This window comes from Pan paniscus, chromosome 10 (assembly GCF_029289425.2).
Source record: "Pan paniscus chromosome 10, NHGRI_mPanPan1-v2.0_pri, whole genome shotgun sequence".
Lineage (NCBI taxonomy): Eukaryota > Metazoa > Chordata > Mammalia > Primates > Hominidae > Pan > Pan paniscus.
The window spans coordinates 45,954,105-45,975,122 of record NC_073259.2 but is presented as its reverse complement, the minus strand read 5'-3'; the positions used below and the strand labels follow the sequence as shown (position 1 = coordinate 45,975,122).

Genomic DNA, 21,018 nt, shown 5'->3' with positions numbered 1-21,018 from the left:
AATAGGGACATTACAAGGGGAGCCTCAGGGAATTTATGGCCTTCACTTCAACAAGCACTATCAGATGCCTGCTAAAGGCTTGGCTCTCTGTCAAATGGTGGGTGGCAAGGAGAGAAGAGAAAGTAAATAAATAGAATGTATATGAAGAATGTAAAAAACAACTGCAATATACTCCTGACTTGTCTCCCCTGGCCTTGCTCACATACCTTTCATCCGAAGGTTAATCTTCCTAAACCAGAGCTCTGAACATTCATTCTTCTCGAAATCTGTGTGTCCCTAGTGCTTCTTAAACTAAGTTTAAAATCCAGTGGGCGTGGGGAGTCAAGGTCCTCCCTAATGAGGCCCGGAATATTTTTTAACCTATATATTTCATTTCTCAACTACATCTTCTAGACACCATCCCACCAGGTAAGAAGCCCATATCATCCCAGTCAAAGCTGGAAATGATTCCCAGGGGTATCCCAGTTTCTTTAATCCCTGAGTGAGCCATCTAAATGAGTGCCCTCTGGCCTCAATTCCGTATCTCTCAGTCATGCTTCCCAAGTGCAGTCAGATGCACATCTCCTCCAGAAAAAGGACTTCTGCAGCCTGGGCCACCTGCACCAGCCTCTCAGAGGTGTTCCCCACCTCCCCTTGCCCCTTTTCCCTCTCTCACGCTGTGAATGGGAAATCCCCAGAAATAGCATGCAAAACTTTTTGACTATGAATTTGTGCTTTTATTTCAAGGAATAGGGTTCATAATTTTCATCAAATTATTAAAGAAGCCTGTAAAGTCAGAAAGGGTAACTAACTGTAGTTAAAATGTGCATGCTACTCACCATTTCCCAGAAATGCCCCCTCATTTTCCTGCATCTGGTTTTCTGGTCATTCTCTTTACTTTCCTGCTCCATCATATCTCTGTTAGTTAGAATTCTACCAGTTCTCTAAAGCCCTTCTCTAATGCTACCTCCATCATGGAGCCTTTCCTGATGTGATCTCTTCCTCCTTAAAATGTCCAAATCTTTTTCTTTGTACCTATTTGGAGCATGGTAACTGTATTTTGCCTTACTTCTATTATTCCTCATGTGCTTTTATATTCTCCCTTCTGGATTATCAGTTATCTTGAGAGCTGGAACTGCTTTCTCATTTGTATAGTCTCTGAAGTATCTATTTTATTGACTTTAAGGCAAAATTGACTGTATGGCATCCTATTTTAGGTACCATTAAGAAAGGAAAAAACACTGTCAAATTATCGCTATGCTTTCTTATATTTATATTTTAAAGTTTCATTCTTAAAGAACTCTTTTAGAGTTGTTTAGAAATAAAACTTAAAAAAATCACTACTATGCACTGAAATAACTGAGTCATTATGGTATTATTTAATTTTTTTCACACTGAGTCTGACACTTGAATCACTTTTTGACTCAGAATATTTGATGTATTTTCCCATGCATTTCTATTCTCTGGGCCATTTTGAGTATTAGTGAAGTGGCATTTCTTATAAAGAAAAAAAAAAGTCCTCTAGTATTGTCTATGGGAAATTCTTCCAGGCTACAATACCTAGTATGCAAGTTTTAATGCTGGCACATTTTTTGATCTTGCTAGAACATGTTCAGGGAAGGTGTTCAGACAACAACTAGGACTAATATTCCTTCAAGGGTCATTAAATGGTTGATTAACTGAAACATCAAGGGATTATAAATCAGGCATGTGTAGGCAATGACAACTATGTCATGACTGCTGTGTGGCCAACAGTAATTGAAGGCTGCCATCAATTATAAGACACATTCCATTTCAGAGATGTTACAATGTGGGGTGGGGGAAAGTCTGTCTGGAATTAGTAGTAAGGGACCTGTCTTATAATAGGCAGAAAATGTGTGTAATTGAATCTTAAGTATATAACATCTAAAGAATTATAAGATTTTAGAGCCAGGAATAAAAAAACACATGTTACCATCCCTTAGAATCTTAGAAAATGTTATTGGTGAAATAAACTTTAGTGATGATCATACAGCCATTTTATTTTTATTTATTTATTTATTTTGGATACAGTCTTACTCTATTGCCCAGGCTGGAGTGTAGTGGCACAATCTCAGCTCATTGCATCTCTGCCTCCTGGGTTCAAGCAATTCTCCTGCCTCAGCTACCCGAATAGCTTGGATTACAGGCATGTGTCACCAAACCCAGCTAATTTTTGTATTTTTAGTAGAGATGGGGTTTCGCTATGTTGAACAGGCTGGTCTCAAACTCCTGACCTCAAGCAATCTGCCCACCTTGGCCTCCCAAAGTGCTGGGATTAGAAGCGTGAGCCACTGTGCCCGGCCTCATACAGCCATTTTGTATGTAACTCAGATGTCTGAAGGGAGTGCCCATGTCATTAAGAATCTGATTAAATTTGACCCAAATTTCAATTTCAAACCTGGGAAGTCCACAGCATGCCATACAATTTCTGCAGTGTCCCATAGTTTGTTTTCCTCTTGATTCTCCACATATCTCAGGCCTTACCTAACTGTAAAGCCAGCCAAGTTGTACTGTAAGAGTCATAGTGGCATTTTATGAAGGATTTAGGAAGTCTAACAACCTTTAAATTGTACAACTTTTCTTGCATAAATTCCCTTTCACAAATCCTTTCATGACTTACACAGACCACCTACCACATGCTTGGACTATCTTACTTGCCCTAAACATCCCTCTTTTTAAACAACCAGTCATTTTGCTTTAGGATAATAATTTACCATACAAGATCATTCCTTATATAAAATCTCTTTTCTTTATAACCTTCTTTGCATAGCTAGGGGGCATGGCTAATTCCACATGTCCCCAGGCCTTATCTAGAATTTAATGGCTTCAAGGTAAGTAAATTGAACAATTTCCAAAAGTCAAAGAAGCAGTTTATGACCTTAAAGCATTTAGCAAACCTAATATCTGACCTAATTTAGACCAAATGTCTAAATTTTGAAGACATTTTTTATTGTATCAATAGTCTTTAAAACTGTCTTTATTTTTGAAAGTTTACCATAGTCACATGAACTAAAAGGCATTAGTTTTAATTTTTCTGAGAAAATACTTAAGTGCTTTTCTTTAAGCCAATTAATTAGAGCTCTTTTATGTAAACATTACACACACAATACATACAAATACACAGATAGAAGATCCTGTCGTTGTAAGGCTTTTCATTTGCCAGTTAAGTTTCTCTTTAAAGCAGGCAGTTTTTAATGGCTTAATAAGCAGACACAGATGGAAGGAAAAACAGATTGCCAGAAATTAAAGGTCTCATTTTTATACCAGATCCTGGATTCCAAAAAGAGGGAATCAGCCCATCCCCAATCCCTTGCATCCAACCCCTGAGTCCATGCAGGCCGCCTCAGTTTCATTCCTTATCAACTGTAAGAAGGACTCATAAAACACCCTTTCATTGGTTTCAAGAGGAACTATTACATAATCCTGCTAGGCATTTAAAATATTTTACTGTAGATTGAATAGGAAAATGGGGGTGGGTGGGGTAGGGATCCCAGGGAAAGTCCCATGAAGAAGTTTATGCCTTTAACAGGCTCCTCCACCCCATCCTTCCTTCCTTTCTTTCTGCTCCTGCCTGCTTGCTCAGCATTACCAGCACACTCTCATATTTTGAGAAAAATAGTTTATTTCACATGTAGCCCTCTGGGTAGGGGAAATTTATCTTATTTTTACCCCAAGTACTTCATTAAAAAGTACAGCTTCCTTCTAAGAGAATTGCTGGTGAGCAAATATTAATTATGCCATTGTACATAACTAAGGAAATGGGTGATATGCCCAAGGTTACACAGATAATGACAGTGTTAGGAACAGAAGCCTGTTCACCTGAACTATAGAACAATTTTTTCCCATTAAATGGTACTACACCTTAGTCTGCTATAAATGGTTACAATATGCTAAGGAAAGCTTATTGTGACTTGAATCCAGCTTTGAGAATAAAGAGTCAAAAAACTTTTGTATAGCAGGTGAATAATTATATCAGCATGATGGAAAATACATACAAAAAGAGAACCATGATTGAGTGAATTTGTCAGCAAGTGTTTACCAACTGCCTGCTATGTGTCATCGAAGGCTGCAGGCACTGCTGCAGACTCCAGGAAGTCATGGTCCCTACCTTTAAGGAGCTCACAGTCTAATTATGAGGGAATAATTGAATTGGGACAGAGTGTTCTTGAATCGGGACAGAGTGCTTCTCGGAAGATCAAAGGGAAAATCTGTTTTCTATAAGCATTGCCCACTAAATTGAAAGCACTTCAATTTTAAAATGGGAATTGTGTGTGGGAGGGGCATGTGTGTATGCAGGTGGGACAAGGTGAAATGGAGAAGTTAAAAAAATGTGTGATGTTAGCTGTGGGCTTGTAAAAAAATTTTTTTTTAAAAAGGGAAGTTTAAAAATGCCAGGAAAGCCATAACATTTTATGCTACAGAGGACATCAAGTATGATACTGGAGAAAGAGCCATAGCAGAGGCAGCATCCTAGTAATTTTCTGGAAAAAGTAAGTACAATGGAGTTGGCAAAACAAAACAAAAAGCCTACTTATGGCCTCCACACCAATGCACAAAATACAGGTAATATAGAATTTTAGATTTTATTCAATGAGGAAAATAAAATCTCATAAAGAAACACGGTAGGATGGGATTCACACCTGGAACCTGGCAGTGAAAAAAGGTACAATACGTTGTTCCATAGAAACAGAACTAAGTTCTGATGCGCAGCTGGGAAAGGGTTGCTGGTTATGGGACACACACCATGTGTTTGTGGGAAACCTGTTTCTGGGTCAGAAGCAGCTTCTTTGCTGTGATCTACAGAAAGTTAGCCCTTGTCCCTGGCATTTGTAAAATTCAGGAAGGAAAGAGGGAAAAAAGGGGCAGGTAAGGGATGAAGGAAGGAAAGAAAGAGACAAAAGAAAATAAGTGCAAGGAATGTAAAAACAAAAGAAAATCATAGAAGGAAAGTCAGAGTAGCCCTTTAATCACGAAGGTAGAGTCTTGTGTGGGCTTTTTATATTCTTGAGCATGGAAACAAGAAAGGAATCATTTAGGTAAAGATAAAGGAGAGGAAATAAGTCATGTCATTTTTAAAATGTGCCAAGGGCTAACAAAACAGATACATAAACTGGATTATAGATCCCAGGAGCAAATAATGAAACTGGCACAAAACCAAGTTCCAGAATCAGAGGATATGTTGTTTAATGTGAATGTCATTCCTCAGAAGGAAGAGGTGACATAGTACAGATTGCTATTCTGGATCTAATTCTGACCCACAAAGATGGAACTGATTAGTGAAATGGAAGTGAAGAAAAATCTTTGAGAGAAAGTAACCATGTCACTGAGTTTCTGGTAGCCAAGGAGATAAGGTGAAATATGTGTCCAGGGTTATGAAAAACTTGACTTCAAACAGTTAAAGGCTATGATTTTCATAGCTTGAGACTGTATGGGGGAAAAGGTTCAAAGAGGGTTAAATTCAGTCAGAACTTTGGTTAAATTCCAAAGTCAGTGACTTTGGAATTCAGTGAAGAGGAGTGAATGGAATGCCTAGAGACCTCACCAGTGAATTCAGATTTGGAGATATCTGGCAGAGAATAAGCACAACTAAGAAAGTGGTACCCATATTTCAATGTTTTAAAAGCGCAAGTCATAAAGCAAAAGCTGGGGAGTTTCATTATTAAAAAATTAAGGATTTCTGTTCCATAAAGGGCATCATTAACGAAGTTAACGGGCAGATGGCAGAATGGAGAATATATTTGCTTTGTCTAAAACTGACAACAGTGTAATATCACCCTAAAATATGTAAGGAACGCCGGCAAATGAACAGGAAAAAGCAACCCAATTTAAAAAAAAGGAGCAAAGAATATGAACAGGCAATTAATTGCAGAGGAGAAAGCTAATAAGTATATGGAAATTTACAGTAGTAATCAAATGCAAATTAAACAAATAATGAGATATCACTTTATTCCTATCAAACCAGTGATTAGAAATCTAGAAAATAGCACATGTTGGCTGGGTGCAGTGGCTCATGCTTGTAATCCCAGCACTTTGGGAGGCCAAAGCAGGAGAACTGCTTGACCCCAGGAGTTTGAGACCAGCCTGGGCAACACAGTGGGATCCTATTTCTACAAAAAAATTAAAAAATTAGTTGGGCATGGTGGCATGTGCCTATAGTCCCAGCTACTCAGGAGTTTGAAGCAGGAGGATCGGTTGAGCCTAGGAGGCTGCAGTGAGCCATAATTATACCACTGCACCCCAGCCTAGACAGCAGAGTGAGACTCTGCCTCAAAAAGAAAAAAAAAAAAAGAAAAGAAAAAGAAAAATTGCAAGTGTTGTCAGACGTGGAAATACAGAATCTTGCACTGCTGCAAGATTGGTTCCACCACTTTTGGAAAGCGATATGGCATTACTCGGACACATTAAACAGATTTATACCCAGTAGCCCAGCAGCAATTCCTCCCCTAAGTAACATAAAACAAATTATTTACAAGTTCACAAGGGGATTCAATGCAGGGTTATTTGTAGTAGCATGGAGTTGGAAGCAGCATGGGAGCTCATCAATGGAAGAGTGGACAGATGCATACCGCGGACTATTAGGCATCAATGTGAAGTAACAGATTAAATATTAACATCTGGCAACGTGGATGGAGCCAAAAAACAGTGCTTAGGTTAAACAAATATAAGTAATGAGACAAATATCTCAGTAGGTTTGGAGTACATTTAATAATGCATGCTCACGAAATAATAACTATGTTTAGAAAACACATAAATGGAAATATCCACATTAAGCACATTAGAAAATTGCCTATTGTAGTGAGAAAATGGGACTTGAAGGGTATAAATAAATAAATAAATAAAACAAGAGGGCCTCACTGTCATGGTCTGATGATAGTATACCATGAACTGAGGAGTATGACTAACTCAATCCTTTCAGGAACAAACAAAACTTTAAAACATAGCAAAAAAAACCATAAATCATAACACCATCTGAAAGATGAAGGCTGGAATGAGGAAAAACTTGCAAAAAAGAAAACTGGCTGGGCGAGGTGGCTCACGCCTGTAATCCCAGCACTTTGGGAGGCCGGGGGCGGGGAGGTGGCGGATCATCTGAGGTTGGGAGTTCGAGACCACCCTGACCAACATGGAGAAACCCCATCTCTACCAAAAATACAAAATTAGCCGGGAGTGGTGACGCATGCCTGTAATCCCAGCTACTTGGGAGGCTGAGGCAGGAGAATCTCTTGAACCAGGGACGTGGAGGTTGTGGTGAGCCGAGATCTTACCATTGCACTCCAGCCTGGGCAACAAGAGCGAAACTCCATCTCCGACTCAAACAATAAAAAAATACATAAATACATAAATAAATAAAAATAAAAGAAAACTGACCGCAAAATGGGCTCTTATTTTGAGCATGTACAAAACACAGGTAAGTCTGATGGTCTGGGCACATGGGATACTGTTAACAGTTGGAAGAGGGGAGAAACATTTCTGGAGGTGCTAACTGAAGTGCTTGAAATACTTTATGTTATTTAATCCTCATAACCACACTGAAGCATTGTTGCCCTAGTTAAGCCTCTTCAGCTAAGACTCCTCAGTTGCAAGAAACAGAAACCCATTTCAGACAGCTTTAAGCCAAACAACAACAACAAAAACATTTGTTATATGGGCGTAAGGTTATTTCACAGAACCCAGGAGTGAGAATGCAGCTGGGTCTTCAAGGCTGACCCAAACCAAGTGCTCCTTGAGGATCTAAATATATTTTTCATCTCCTAGATAAACCATATTTCTATATGTTAAACTGAATATTTCAGAGGAAGTCACTAATAATAGGTGTCTCGGGGGCTTCCGTGAAGGTTCAGGGCTCTGGACATTCCCACTCCACTCCTATCAGAACAGCTCTGTTTTTATTTGGTTAATACATCAGGATTCTGCCTAAGAGTTCACTGAGGAAATAGCACTACAGCACCTCCTCTGGCCAGATACTGTGCAAAGAATTACAAAATAAATCACAGACGAGTGGAGAAGATAGGAAAGTAAATACACTCTAAAACAATAAAGGAGTACAGTGACAGAAAAACGCACAGATTATTAAGGGAACTCAAAGAAAGTCTAGTAAGCCCAGAAAGGGGTAGGGCTTATGGGAGGTTTCACGGAGTGGATACCTGGAAAGGGGAGGTAAGGCAGCTCAAAGGACACTGTTGTTCAACGGAGGGAAGAGGATTCAACAATTATACAATTCGCTGAGTCGGGGCTTTCACTGCGAAAGAACTTGGCTTCGGATCCGTGATCAAGGCTGGGAGCTATGGAGGTGGATGTGATTGGCAGAGACCTCTGCTCAGGTCTGCGTCAAACCTTGCTTCGCTCCCATCCCATCCTGCGCCAATAGGGCGCAGTATCCCAACCATTCCACTGGGCTAGGAGGGGATCCTAAGCCTCAAGGTCCGCATCTCCCGCTGGAGGGACTGAGCAGCCGCACTGGTGTCCCAGAATAGATCGTGTTCCCCAGAGGTTGTCAGGTTACCGCAATTCGGCTCGGGCGAGGCGGCCAAAGAGAGGGCGCTCATTGGCTGCCACAGCCCCGGTCCGAGAGGCCGAGGAAGGCTGATTGGTCACAGGCCGTCAGCGCGGGCCACGCCTATTTCCTCTCCAGGTTCTAATTAGGTCAGGGGCCCTACAGCCTCTTGGATAGTTTGCAAGTGCGTCGCGGAGCCGGCCTCGGAAATATGGCGACAGCTTCAGCTTTCAGTGTGAGGGAGCCGAGGGCCCAGCCAAACCCTGCGGGAGGCAATTCCTGGGTACCCTTCCCATATTTTCGGTCTTTGGGCTGCGCTGTGGTAACCTCAGAGCCTGGTTGCGTGCTCACCAGCGACAAGTGTCTTTGCATGGGGACATGAAAGGGGACTGGGAAGTGCCGTGCAGTTTCAGGGTGGTTTCTGGTTAATTACATTTTCATGGGTTTTCGCAGAGTCTGGGGGCAATTTGTGTCCTCCAGAGACCAGGGACCAGGGCCGAAGCTACGGCAGGGGAGACGCGGCTAGGGCTGTGGCTTCTAGTGCGAGCTCGGTTCGCGTCCGTTCCCGTCTGGCGCCCGGGCCTCCGGGAGCCCAGGGCCTTGAATGAGACAGTGCTCGTCCTTGAAAAAGCAGTTCTAGGTCACTTGGCCTGCTTTGCCAACATTCTGGGCACCAGCTCACCTTCCGCCATCCATGTTGACAACACCAGTTCGACGACGAAGCGGGCGATTCCTCTTGCCTGGAATTTCACTCGTCCCCAGTATCGAACCCCCGCCCCAATTTTCTACGTTACAACTCCAGCGTATTTTTAACGGCGCAGCCAATGTCACCTCCTTGGTATAAAGCCTGCGCTGTCCTGGACCTTCTTAGGAGTGCAGGCTTAGGAACAGGAGCTATGCTGTTTTATTATTTTTCTTTAGTTTAATTTTTTTTTTTTTTAGAGATGGGATCTCGCTGTGTCGCCCAGGCTAGAGTGCAGTGGCGGGATCATAGCTTACTGCAGGCTGGGGTCAAGCAATCCTCCTGCCTCAGCCTCCTGAGTGTATGGGATTATAGGCGCAGGCCTCTATGCCATTGTAAATGCTGTGGATTTTGAGTATTTGACCTCTATGAGCCTCAGTTTTTGCATCTCAACATTGAGATAATACTAGTACCTCATAAGGTTATGTGGCGATTAAATGGAAAGCTCTTACAATATAAGTGCTTAATAAGTATGTTATCATATGTGCTTCCAAAGTACTTTGTGTAGGCCTTTTATAACGCTTGCCCTTTCTATTACCATTATTTGTTCTTGCCTGCCCTACTAGACTGAGATTCTCAAAAGCTGGAACTGTCTTGTTTATAATCTCAGCGTCTGTCAGTGCTGGGCAAATGTAAAGCTAAGAAATGATTTCTTAGAAAACTTTTTAAAAGCAGTCTTTCTTCTCCTTTCCCTTTCTTCCTTTCCTTCACTTTTTCCTCTTTGAGATAGGAATTTTCAAACCTAGAGAAGAAGCTGAGACCCTAGGGGGAAAGATTGGGACCTTTTTGTTGTTGTTGTTCTCAGTGGTGACCAAAAGAGCCTTAACATTCACCCCAGTCTGACAACTTTAGACAGGTTTCTTCTGGATGTTAGGCCCCTGACCTCCCCTTTCTTTGAGTGTTTACTTTAGAAAAACTTGTGATTGCAAAATTCTTCTCTGCTGCTTTGAAATGTGTATAAATCTCCTTAGAAGCTTATGCCAGTTTTACGACCTAGGGAATGTCTTTCTCAAGGACCTGTGAGCCATCCCTTTGAAATGTAATCATCAAGGAAGATAGCACCCCTATCTCTCAGTCTCTGTGGGAGGGTGGGAGCCTAACTTCCTGTGGGTGCCTTGTTTGGAATTGTAAAACTACAGCTTGTTTTGAAGATACAAGAAAGTTTCCTTTTCCTTTGCAGTTAGCAAACACAGATGTCATGTGATTTTCCGTACAGCAGCTCTTAAAAACTTCCCAGACCCTTGTTTGAGTAGTGTTGAGTTTAATCTCGTATTGCAATAGTCTTAAGGTCTTTCTTGCCTGTTTAACTTTGATGCAAATTTTGACAATGGAAATTTTAGGTTCTGCATTTATCGTTTCTTCCCAATTACAGTGGTTTCTCCTTTCTCCTTGTTAAGAAGAGCTTCTCACATCCTCTGATTTCTGGAGAAATCAATTTGGACTCAAAAGATTGGAGTTTTGTGGAGTGAAGCTACTGTTTTTGTTTTGTTTTGTTTTGTTTTGCCTGAGATAGAGTCTCACTCTGTCACCCAGGCTGGAGTGCAGTGGTGTAATTATGGCTCACTGCAGCCTCCGCCTCCTGGGTTCAAGTGATCCTCCTGCCTCAGCCTCTCAAGTAGCTAGAATTACAAGCATGCACTACCACGCCCAGCTAATTTTTGTATTTTTATTAGAGACGGGGTTTCACCATGTTGACCAAGCTGGTCTTGAGCTCCTGGTCTCAAGTAATCTGCCCACCTTGGCCTCCCACAGTGCTGGAATCACAGGTGTGAGCCACCACGCCCTGCCAGAAGCTACTGTTTTAAGTCATCATTGCAAAGGGTAGTGTGTGATGTGCAGGAGTGGAAAGGGCAGTACATCTATTTGAGAGCATCCCAAATGAGGTCCATTCATATTATGGAAGTGCACTGGGAAATAAAGAACAGGCCTACCCCCTTGTTTTATTATGAAGGGGTATGAGAAAAACGCAATTTTCAAAGAAAGAGAACTGCTGAGGATGTAGTACCTTCTCAAAGAAAGCTATGTTTGGTTAAGGTGAGAAGCTAGAGGAAGCCACAGAGGGCAGGGTTACAAATTGAAAGACTTCTGCAATGGTGGAGGTAGTATGCAGAAGGGTTCCTTAAAATACAGGGATCCGTGTAAGATGAGGAGGTAAGGTGGAGTAGGATTGAGGTGGAGTGAAATGAAAGATGGAAGAGAAAAAGGAAGGCAGTAGGGGGAGAGGGGAGTTAATTTGGGGTATGGATAACAGGGAAGGAAATAGGTAACCTCAGAAGCTTGGTAGAGGCACTTGCCACTTGCATGGGAAGGGAAATATCATGCAGACGGTCCTGTTGCTAAAGGAAGCTAGAGGATTTAGGAGAAGGGGTTTGGCACACTGGCCTCTATCACCCATCCGTCCCCGACAACACACAACACAGACAAATTGAGTGCACTGTTGACATTTAGTATCATTCTCCCCCCACGACTGGTGGAAGCTAAGAAGATGAAGTTCAGGGTGCTGATCTTTTTTTTTTTTTCTTTAACTGACTTTTCTTATGTGAATACTTACCCCTAGTTCCCTCTTTCTTCCCTTCCCTCCCTCCCTCCTTCCCTCCCTTCCTTCTTTCCTTCTTCTTCTTCATTTTTTTTTTAATGAGACAGGGTCTTGCTGTGTTGCTCAGGCTGGAGTGCAGCAGTGCTATCATTGCTCATGCAGCCTTAACCTCCCAGGCTCAAGCAATCCTCCCACCTCAGCCTCCTCAGTAGCTGGGACTACAGGCATGTGCCACCACACCCAGTTAATTTTTAAAATTTTTTGTAGAGATGGGTCTCCCTATGTTGCCCAGGCAGGTCTCAAACTCCATCCTCAGCCTCCCAAAGTGCTGAGATTACAGTCATGAGCCACTGCGCCCAGCCCTTTTTTTCTTGCTTCTTTACCTACTTTTCACAGGAATTGGGTAGATGAGGGTAGACCCAGGAAGTGAGAGTGGAATTTGAGAAAGAAAAACAGTAAAATGAAAAGCTGAAAAATAAAAGAGTTTATTTCTAAATGTATGTACGAAACTCAGGTTGGGGGACTAGCATGTAAAGGTATATACAAATAAAATGGAGTTAAGTGCACTTATTTATTGAATCCTGTTGTGAGAACTTAAGAGGAAAAGAAACTAAGGAAAATCCGAAAATCTCCCGAGGAAGGTCCAAGAAAAAACAATGTGGAAGTGAAGTCAGAGAGATAACATCAGGACATTGGACATCAGGAGGAACTTTCAGGTCTGATTCTAGTGCCAAGGACGCCATGAACACTCTTTCCTGGAGCCTTTCAGCATAGAAGAGTTACTCATCTGCCAGGGCTGGGGATGGGGTAACTCTCCCATTCCCCAGGTGAAGGAGCTTTCCTTTCAGGGCCTTCCTGCTAGACAGACTGTGGCTGGGCCAGCCTGGTTCTTCCAAGTGCCCTCACCATGGCCTCCTTAATTTCCTTGTTGCGGAAACTATAAATGATGGGGTTGCACATGGGGGTAATGATGGTGTACAGGAGGGAGAAAGGTTTGTCTTTGTCAGGCCCATGTGTGCTGTGGGGGTTCATGTAAGAGAACATAGCTGAAGTGTAGAGAAAGATGACCACAGTCAGGTGAGAGGCACAAGTAGAGAAAGTCTTCCCCCGACCTGAGGAGGAGGCTTTGCTGAGGATGGTGGCCAGGATGTGCACATAGGAAGTGACAGTGAGCACCATGGGGCTGAGAATTACCACGATGGCATCGGCAAAGATTGCCCTCAGACTAAACTGAGGGTCCCCACAAGAGAGGCCAGTCACTATGGGGGCCTCACAGAAGAAGTTTTCTATGTGGTTGTCTCTGCGGAAGGGCTCTCGGAATGAAATATACTCAAGAAAGATGCCATTGATCAGCCCAAAGAACCAGGCAGTTCCCACAAGCCTGACACAGACCTTCTGGCTTATGATCTGGACATAGTTAAGTGGGTAGCAGATAGCAACATAACGGTCATAGGCCATGAAAGCCAAGAGGATGCACTCGGCCACACCAACACAGAAGACAAAGTACATCTGGGTCATGCAACATACAAAGGAGACAGTGTGGTCCCTGACCACGAGGTGGATCAACATCTGTGGGATGGTAGTGGTGATGAAGCAGACATTCAGGAGAGACAGATGGCCGAGGAAGACGTACATGGGGCTGTTGAGCTTGGGGTCTGTCCAGGAGGTGATAAAGATGATGAGGCCATTCATGGCCATGGTGAGGCTGTAGAGGGCCAAGAAGAGGGCAAAGAGCAATGCTCGTGTGGAAGTGGAGCTCTGCTGAAATCCCACGAGGATAAATTCTGTCACTATGCTGCCGTTCGTTAGCATCTGGGGCCTGTTTGAGGAGGGAAGATGATGGGGAAAGCACAAGGGTATAGCTGTGGGGTAATAGAAGGTACCCACTTGGTCCCAGAAGCCCAATTATAAAACAGGATGGATGAATGGTGGTCAACCTTTTGGAACTTAGTAAACTAGTAATTTGGCAGTGTTACGGGGTGGTGAAAATGCCAGGGTCATCACAGGCTGCATACATAGAATAATAATATCAACACATGAAGAAAGTGCTGGTTGTAATGTTCTTTAATCTGGTTTGATCAGGCATCAAGTAAAGTATTGCATCTGCTCCAGAGCCCTCAATATTGAAGGATTAGCCACTAACCAGGATGTATTCAGAGGTGAAAAAATAAGATAATTGGGTCTGGGACCCATGCCAACTGAGGAAAAGTTTTAGGAATTGAAGAATGGAGTGTGTGAGGGAAAGGGTTGGTGGCTATCAGGTTATAGAAGATTGTATTTAGGAAGCACTTGAGATATTTGAAGGTGTATTTTTCTAGAAGCAAAAATGCTCAACCTCTGTGTACCTAATTTAAAATGATGAATGGGTTGAAGTTTCAGGGAAAATAAAAACATTCTAATCCTCACAATTGTCCCTCAGCTAACAGTGATTTGCACCTTTTTGGAGACAGTCATGTCAAGCTCTTCCCAGTCACCCACCTCTTCCCAGACTCACTCGCCCAGCAGTTGCTGCTGCTACCGCAGCCACCCATGCTGTGCATACTGGAGCTGAGGGCTGGGTGGGGGCTCATGTATGCCTTCCTAATAGGAGATGGTTTTCCTCCTGGGGCTGGAATTTACGTTTACACACAATTGGGTGGAAAGGATCCAACCATCCCTGTGTAAAAAGGGAAGGTATGAGCAGGGCGTATATCTAACCTTTCTAGAATGGACCTTCAGAGAACTTTCAACTGTCTCTTTGTCTCTGGCAATAAATCTTGTTCTTTTTCCATTTTCAAAGAATGAGCAGTCACAATTCTTATGCTCTTATCTCTCTATTGTAACTTTTAGGAAGTTGTTATGTTCACATTAAGTCTGTCTTATACTTTTCATGTTGTTTTGGAGCTAAGATGTATCAGATCCCTTCCACCTTCAGATGCTTATACTTTTTTTTTTTTTTAAGAATTTATAGAGACAGGTACTCACTATGTCACCTATGCTGGTCTTGAACTTCTGGCTTTAAGTGATTCTCCTGCCTTGGCCTCCCAAAGTGCTGGGATTACAGGTGTGAGCCACTGCACCCATCCTCATCTTCAGATGTTTATAGATGATAAGTATATTCCTGCTTAACTTTCAGTTCTGCCAACCATTTCTCTTTATTTTCCCCTCTCCTACTCTCTTTTCTACACACTCTCACACTACCCTCTGTTAGTCTTTTTTCGTTTTTCAGTCTACTTCCAATCCTCATTCTTCTCCTTCTCCTTTTCCCATTTGTGGTGTTGGTTGCCTGCCGTTTATCTTACTCTGGTCAAACTCCCCTGTCTTCTCCATGTCTCTCAATCTCACATATTCTCCATCTGGATTCAGAGCTACCTACCCTTTCACTGCCACTCCTTGCAGCTCTAGATTCCCTCTAGGTATGATTTGATGTTAGGTCAAGGTAGCGTCTGGGCAGTAGGCTATTCCCATCATCTTTACTTTGGGATACTTTTCTTGTGCCTAGGACTTCTCTTGGGGGCCCAGAAAGGGAAGGGAAGGGCAGAGAGCACTGTTTAACATGTTTCTTGGAAGACTGTGCTCAATGGATATGTTGGGGCTTAGGTCACAGTCTGGGGAAAACAAGTCAGTGAGCTACACTCCAGAGAAGCCTGGGATTTGTCTAAGAATAAACTGAGGTTAGACCTGAGGAATTACTTGGTCCTACTGGAGGATAAATGCTTACCTGTGGTTTATTGTGCCAGAAAGAATTCTGTGATACCCAGCATTTAGTGCCTTGCTAGCTACCATTAGAGGTTACTAGGTGAAGGATTTGTCTAAATAAATGGGACAATTTCATGGAAATCACATCCTACCTCATTCTGTTGCTTGGCTGATAATGATGTTTGTCACTGAATCAAGTAACAAGTAACAGAAAACATCTCATAGTGTTTGAGGTCCAGGTAGGATCATCTGACCTGGCAGGCCACTCTGGAAGAGAAGGTGTGTCTGATGACTTTGTTCTTTGACATCTATACTATTAGAGATGAATGTCTACTTAAATGACATTGATAAGTTTCATGTGTATACACTTAATAGTAGAGGTGTGAAAACTTACATGCCCCTCGAAGAAGTGAAAGATGTGCCACCCCCAAATATACCAGACTGGTACATTATTATTATTATTTTGAGATGCAGTCTCACCCCATCACCCAGGCTGGAGTGCAATGGCACGATCTCAGCTCAAAGCAACCTCCGCCTCCTGGGTTCAAGCAATTCTCCTGCCTCAGCCTGCTGAGTAGCTGGGATTACAGGCACGCACCACCACGCCTGGCTAATATTTTTGAATCTTTAGTAGAGATGGGGTTTCACCCTTTTGGCCAGGCTTGTCTCGAACTCCTGACCTCATGATCCACCTGCCTTGGCCTCCCAAATATTGATTATTTTGAGTTAAAAACATTGAAGGCTGGGCGCGGTGGCTCATGCCTGTAATCCCAGCAGTTTGGGAGGCCAAGGCGGGCAGATCACCTGACTGTAAGGTCATAAATAAGCTTAGGTAACCATTATTTAAGATTTAAGATTATATTAGGGGTGGTACAGTAAAGCAGGAAAAGAAAAAATGGTATAAGAATTAGAAATGAAAAACAAAACTATTTACAGATGATATGATTGTCTTCATAAAAACTAAAAGGATGCACAAATAATTTATTAAAATTAATAGAATTTAACAAGGTTACTGGATACAAAATCAATATGCAAAAAGCTAATTGCAATTCTGTTACCAGCAAACAAATTAGAAAATGTAATTTTAAGATACCATTTTAAATACTATGCAAAGTATATAAAAAATGAAAACCATATGATCATCTCAATAGATGCAGAAAAACTTTTGATAAAATCCAATATCTCTTCATTATAAAAACTCTCAGTAAACTAGGCATCAAAGGAACATATCTCAAAATAATAAGAGCCATCTATGACAAACCAACAGCCAACATCGTACTGATTGGGCAAAAGCTGGAAGCATTCCCCATGAGAACTGGAACAAGACAAGGATGCCCCTCTCACCACTGTTATTCAACAGAACTGGAAGTGCTAGCCAGAGCAATCAGACAAGAGAAAGAAATAAAAGGTATCCAAATTAAAAAAGAAGAAGTCAAACTATCATTCTTCACAAATGATATGATTCTATACCTAGAAAACCCTAAAGACTCACTGAAAGGCTCCTAGACTGATAAGCAACTTCAGCAAAGTTTCAGGATACAAAATCAATGCACAAAACTCAGTAACACCTCTCCACACCATAACATTCTAGCTGAAAGCCAAATCAAGAATGCAATCCCATTTACAATAGCTGCAAAAAAAAAAAAAAATACCTAGGAATGCACCTAACCAAGGAGGTGAAATATCTCTACAGGAAGAACTACAAAACACCACTGAAAGAAATCGTGGATGACACAAACAAATGGAAAAACATTCCATCCTCATGGATTGGAAGAATCAATATCATTAAAATGGCCATACTGGCCAAAGCAATCTATAGATTCAATGCTATTCCTATCAAACTACCAATGTCATTTTTTGTAGAACTAGAAAAAAACTATTGTAAAATTCATATGGAGCAACAATAACAAAAAAGCCCAAGTAGCCAAAGCAATCCTAAGTAAAAAGAACAAAGCCAAAGGCATCATACTACCCAACTTCCAACTATACTACAAGGCTACAGTAATCAAAACAGCATGGTACCGGTACAAAAACAGACACATAGACCAATGGAACAAAATAGAGAACCCAGAAATAAAGTTGCACACCTGCAGCCATCCGATCTTTGACAAAGTTGACAAAAATAAGCAATGGGGAAAGGACTACCTATTCAATATATAAAGCTGGGATAACTGGCTAGCCATATGCAGAAGAATAAAACTGGACCCCTACCTTTTACCATACACAAAAAGTAACTCAAGATAGATTACAGATTTAAATATAAGACTTCAAACCATAAGAACCCTAGAAGAAAATCTAGGAAACACCATCCTAAACATTGACCTTGGGAAAGAATTTATGACTAATTCCTCAAAAGCAATTGCAACAAAAACAAAAATTAACCAGTGGGACCTAATTAAACTAAAGAGCTTCTGTATAGCAAAAGAAACTATCAACAGAGTGAACAGACAACCTCCACAATGGGAGAAAATATTCACAAACTATGCATCCAACAAAGGTCTGATATCCAGAATCTAAAAGGAACTTAAGCAATCCAATTAAAAAAACCAAAAAAGTCATTAAAAAGTGGGCAAAATACATGAATAGACATTTCTTTTTTTTTTTTTTGAGACGGGGTCTCGCTCTGTCTCCCAGGCTGCAATGCACGATCTCGGCTCACTGCAAGCTCCGCCTCCTGGTTCATGCCATTCTCCTGCCTCAGCCTCCCGAGTAGCTGGGACTATAGGTGCCTGCCACCACACTGGGCTAATTTTTTTGTATTTTTAGTAGAGACGGGGTTTCACCGTGTTAGCCAGGATGGTCTTGATCTCCTGACCTCGTGATCCGCCCACCTCAGCCTCCCAAAGTGCTGGGATTACAGGCGTAAGCCACCACGCCCAGCCTAGACACTTCTTAAAAGAACACATACAAGCAGCCAACAAATATTTTAAAATGTTCCACATCACTAATCATCAGAAAATGCAAATCAAAATGATAATGAGATACCATCTCACACCAGTCACTATGGCTATTATTAAAAAGTCATGAAATAACAGATGCTGTTGAGGTTGTGGAGATACCTCAACAATTGTTGGTGGGAATGTAAATTAGTTCAGCCACTGTGGAAAGCAGTTTGGAGATTTTTAAAAGAACTTAAAACGGAACTACCATTCGACCAAGTGATCCCATTACTGGGTATATATCCAAAAGAAAATAAATCATTCTACTGAAAAGACACATGTACTCATGTGTTCACTGCAGCACTATTCACGATAGCAAAGACATGGAATCAACCTATGTGCCCATCAACGGTGGACTGGATAAAGAAAATGTGGTATATATACACCGTGGAATACTATGCAGATATAAAAGAGAACAGAGTTATGTCCTTTGCAGCAACATGACACAGCTGGAGTCCATTATTCTAAGTTAATTAATGCAGGAACAGAAAACCAAATACTGCATGTTCTTACTTATAAGTGGGAGCTAAACATTGGGTATTTATGTACATAAAGATGGCAACAATAGAAACTGGGGACTACTAGATGGGGGAGGGAGGGAGGGGGGCAAGGGTTGAAAAACCACTGGGTACTATGCTCAGTACCTAGGTGATGGGATCAGTCATACCCCAAACCTCAGCACCATGCAATATACCCAGGTAACAAACCTACACCTGTACACCATAAATCTAAAATAAAAGTTGAAACAAAAATAAATAAATAAATAATACTGTGCAAACTATGAAGTACCTAAGAATAATTCCAATGTAAAGGGCAATTCTTCATCCCCAGCAAGCTACCAATGACTTTCTTCACAGAATTGGAAAAAACTACTTTAAAGTTCATATGGAACCAAAAAAGAGCCCGCATTGCCAAGACAATCCTGAGCCAAAAGAACAAAGCTAGAGGCATCACACTACCTGACTTCAAACTATACTACAAGGCTACAGTCACCAAAACAGCATGGTACTGGTACCAAAACAGAGATATAGATCAATGGAACAGAACAGAGCCCTCAGAAATAATGCCGCATATCTACAACTATCTGATCTTTGACAAATCTGAGAAAAACAAGCAATGGGGAAAGGATTCCCTATTTAATAAATGGTGCTGGGAAAACTGGCTAGCCATATGTAGAAAGCTGAAACTGGATCCCTTCCTTACACCTTATACAAAAATCAATTCAAGATGGATTAAAGACTTAAATGTTAGACCTAAAACCGTAAAAACCCTAGAAGAAAACCTAGGCATTACCATTCAGGACATAGGCATGGGCAAGGACTTCATGTCTAAAACACCAAAAGCAATGGCAACAAAAGCCAAAATTGACAAATGGGATCTAATTAAACTAAAGAGCTTCTGCACAGCAAAAGAAACTACCATCAGAGTGAACAGGCAACCTAGAAAATGGGAGAAAATTTTCACAACCTACTCATCTGACAAAGGGCTAATATCCAGAATCTACAATGAACTCAAACAAATTTACAAGAAAAAACAACCCCATCAAAAAGTGGGCAAAGGACATGAACAGACACTTCTCAAAAGAAGACATTTATGCAGCCAAAAAACACATGAAAAAATGCTCACCATCACTGGCCATCAGAGAAATGCAAATCAAAACCACAATGAGATACCATTTCACACCAGTTAGAATGGCAGTCATTAAAAAGTCAGGAAACAACAGGTGCTGGAGAGGATGTGGAGAAATAGGAACACTTTTACACTGTTGGTGGGACTGTAAACTAGTTCAACCATTGTGGAAGACAGTGTGGCGATTCCTCAGGGATCTAGAACTAGAAATACCATTTGACCCAGCCATCCCATTACTGGGTATATACCCAAAGGATTATAAATCATGCTGCTATAAAGACACATGCACACGTATGTTTATTGTGGCATTATTCACAATAGCAAAGACTTGGAACCAACCCAAATGTCCAACAATGATAGACTGGATTAAGAAAATGTGGCACATATACACCATGGAATACTATGCAGCCATAAAAATGATGAGTTCATGTCCTTTGTAGGGACATGGATGAAATTGGAAATCATCATTCTCAGTAAACTATCACAAGAACAAAAAACCAAACACCGCATATTCTCACTCATAGGTGGGAATTGAACAATGAGAACACATGGACACAGGAAGGGGAACATCACACTCTGGGGACTGTTGTGGGGTGGGGGGAGTGGGGAGGGATAGCTTTAGGATATATACCTAATGCTAAATGACAAGTTAATGGGTGCAGCACGCCAGCGTGGCACATGTATACATATGTAATTAACCTGCACATTGTGCACATGTACCCTGAAACTTAAAGTTTAATAATAATAAATACATAAATACATAAATAAATAAATAAATAAAAATTTTTTTAAAAGGCAATTTTTTTTTGTTTGTTTTTTGAGATGGAGTCTTGCTGTGTTGCCCAGGCTGGAGTGCAGTGGTGCGATCCTGGCTCACTGCAACCTCCACCTCCCAGGTTCAAGTGATCCTCCTGCCTCAGCCTCCCAAGTAGCTGGAATTACAGGCATGTGCAAACATGCCCAGCTATTTTTTTTTTTTTTTTTTTTTGTATTTGTACTA

The 21,018-nt window shown here is 41.5% G+C and overlaps 2 protein-coding genes and 1 long non-coding RNA gene across 5 annotated transcripts in view; 1 reads left to right on the top strand and 2 right to left on the bottom strand.

Moving 5' to 3' along the window:
* The window catches only part of ASB8 (ankyrin repeat and SOCS box containing 8), a 156,404-nt gene that overhangs the window by 41,878 nt on the left and 93,508 nt on the right, over positions 1–21,018 (bottom strand). Inside the window, exon 5 of one of the 3 annotated variants that reach the window (XM_055095714.1) lies at positions 15,603–15,717. The exons of the other annotated variants lie outside the window; for them this stretch is intronic. The gene's annotated coding sequence lies outside the window, so the exon portion shown is untranslated. The remainder of the gene's footprint in view (positions 1–15,602; positions 15,718–21,018) is intronic. 3 annotated transcript variants of the gene reach the window in all.
* Positions 4,220–21,018, top strand: part of LOC117975444 (uncharacterized) — a 28,232-nt gene continuing 11,433 nt past the window's right edge. Inside the window, exon 1 of the long non-coding RNA XR_004665698.3 lies at positions 4,220–8,777. This is a non-coding gene — a long non-coding RNA (uncharacterized LOC117975444). The remainder of the gene's footprint in view (positions 8,778–21,018) is intronic.
* LOC100986825 (olfactory receptor 10AD1) lies at positions 8,790–18,522 on the bottom strand. The gene has a single exon (XM_034935960.3). The coding sequence runs from the start codon at positions 13,582–13,584 to the stop codon at positions 12,631–12,633; it is 954 nt and encodes a 317-aa protein (XP_034791851.2). The 5' UTR covers positions 13,585–18,522; the 3' UTR covers positions 8,790–12,630.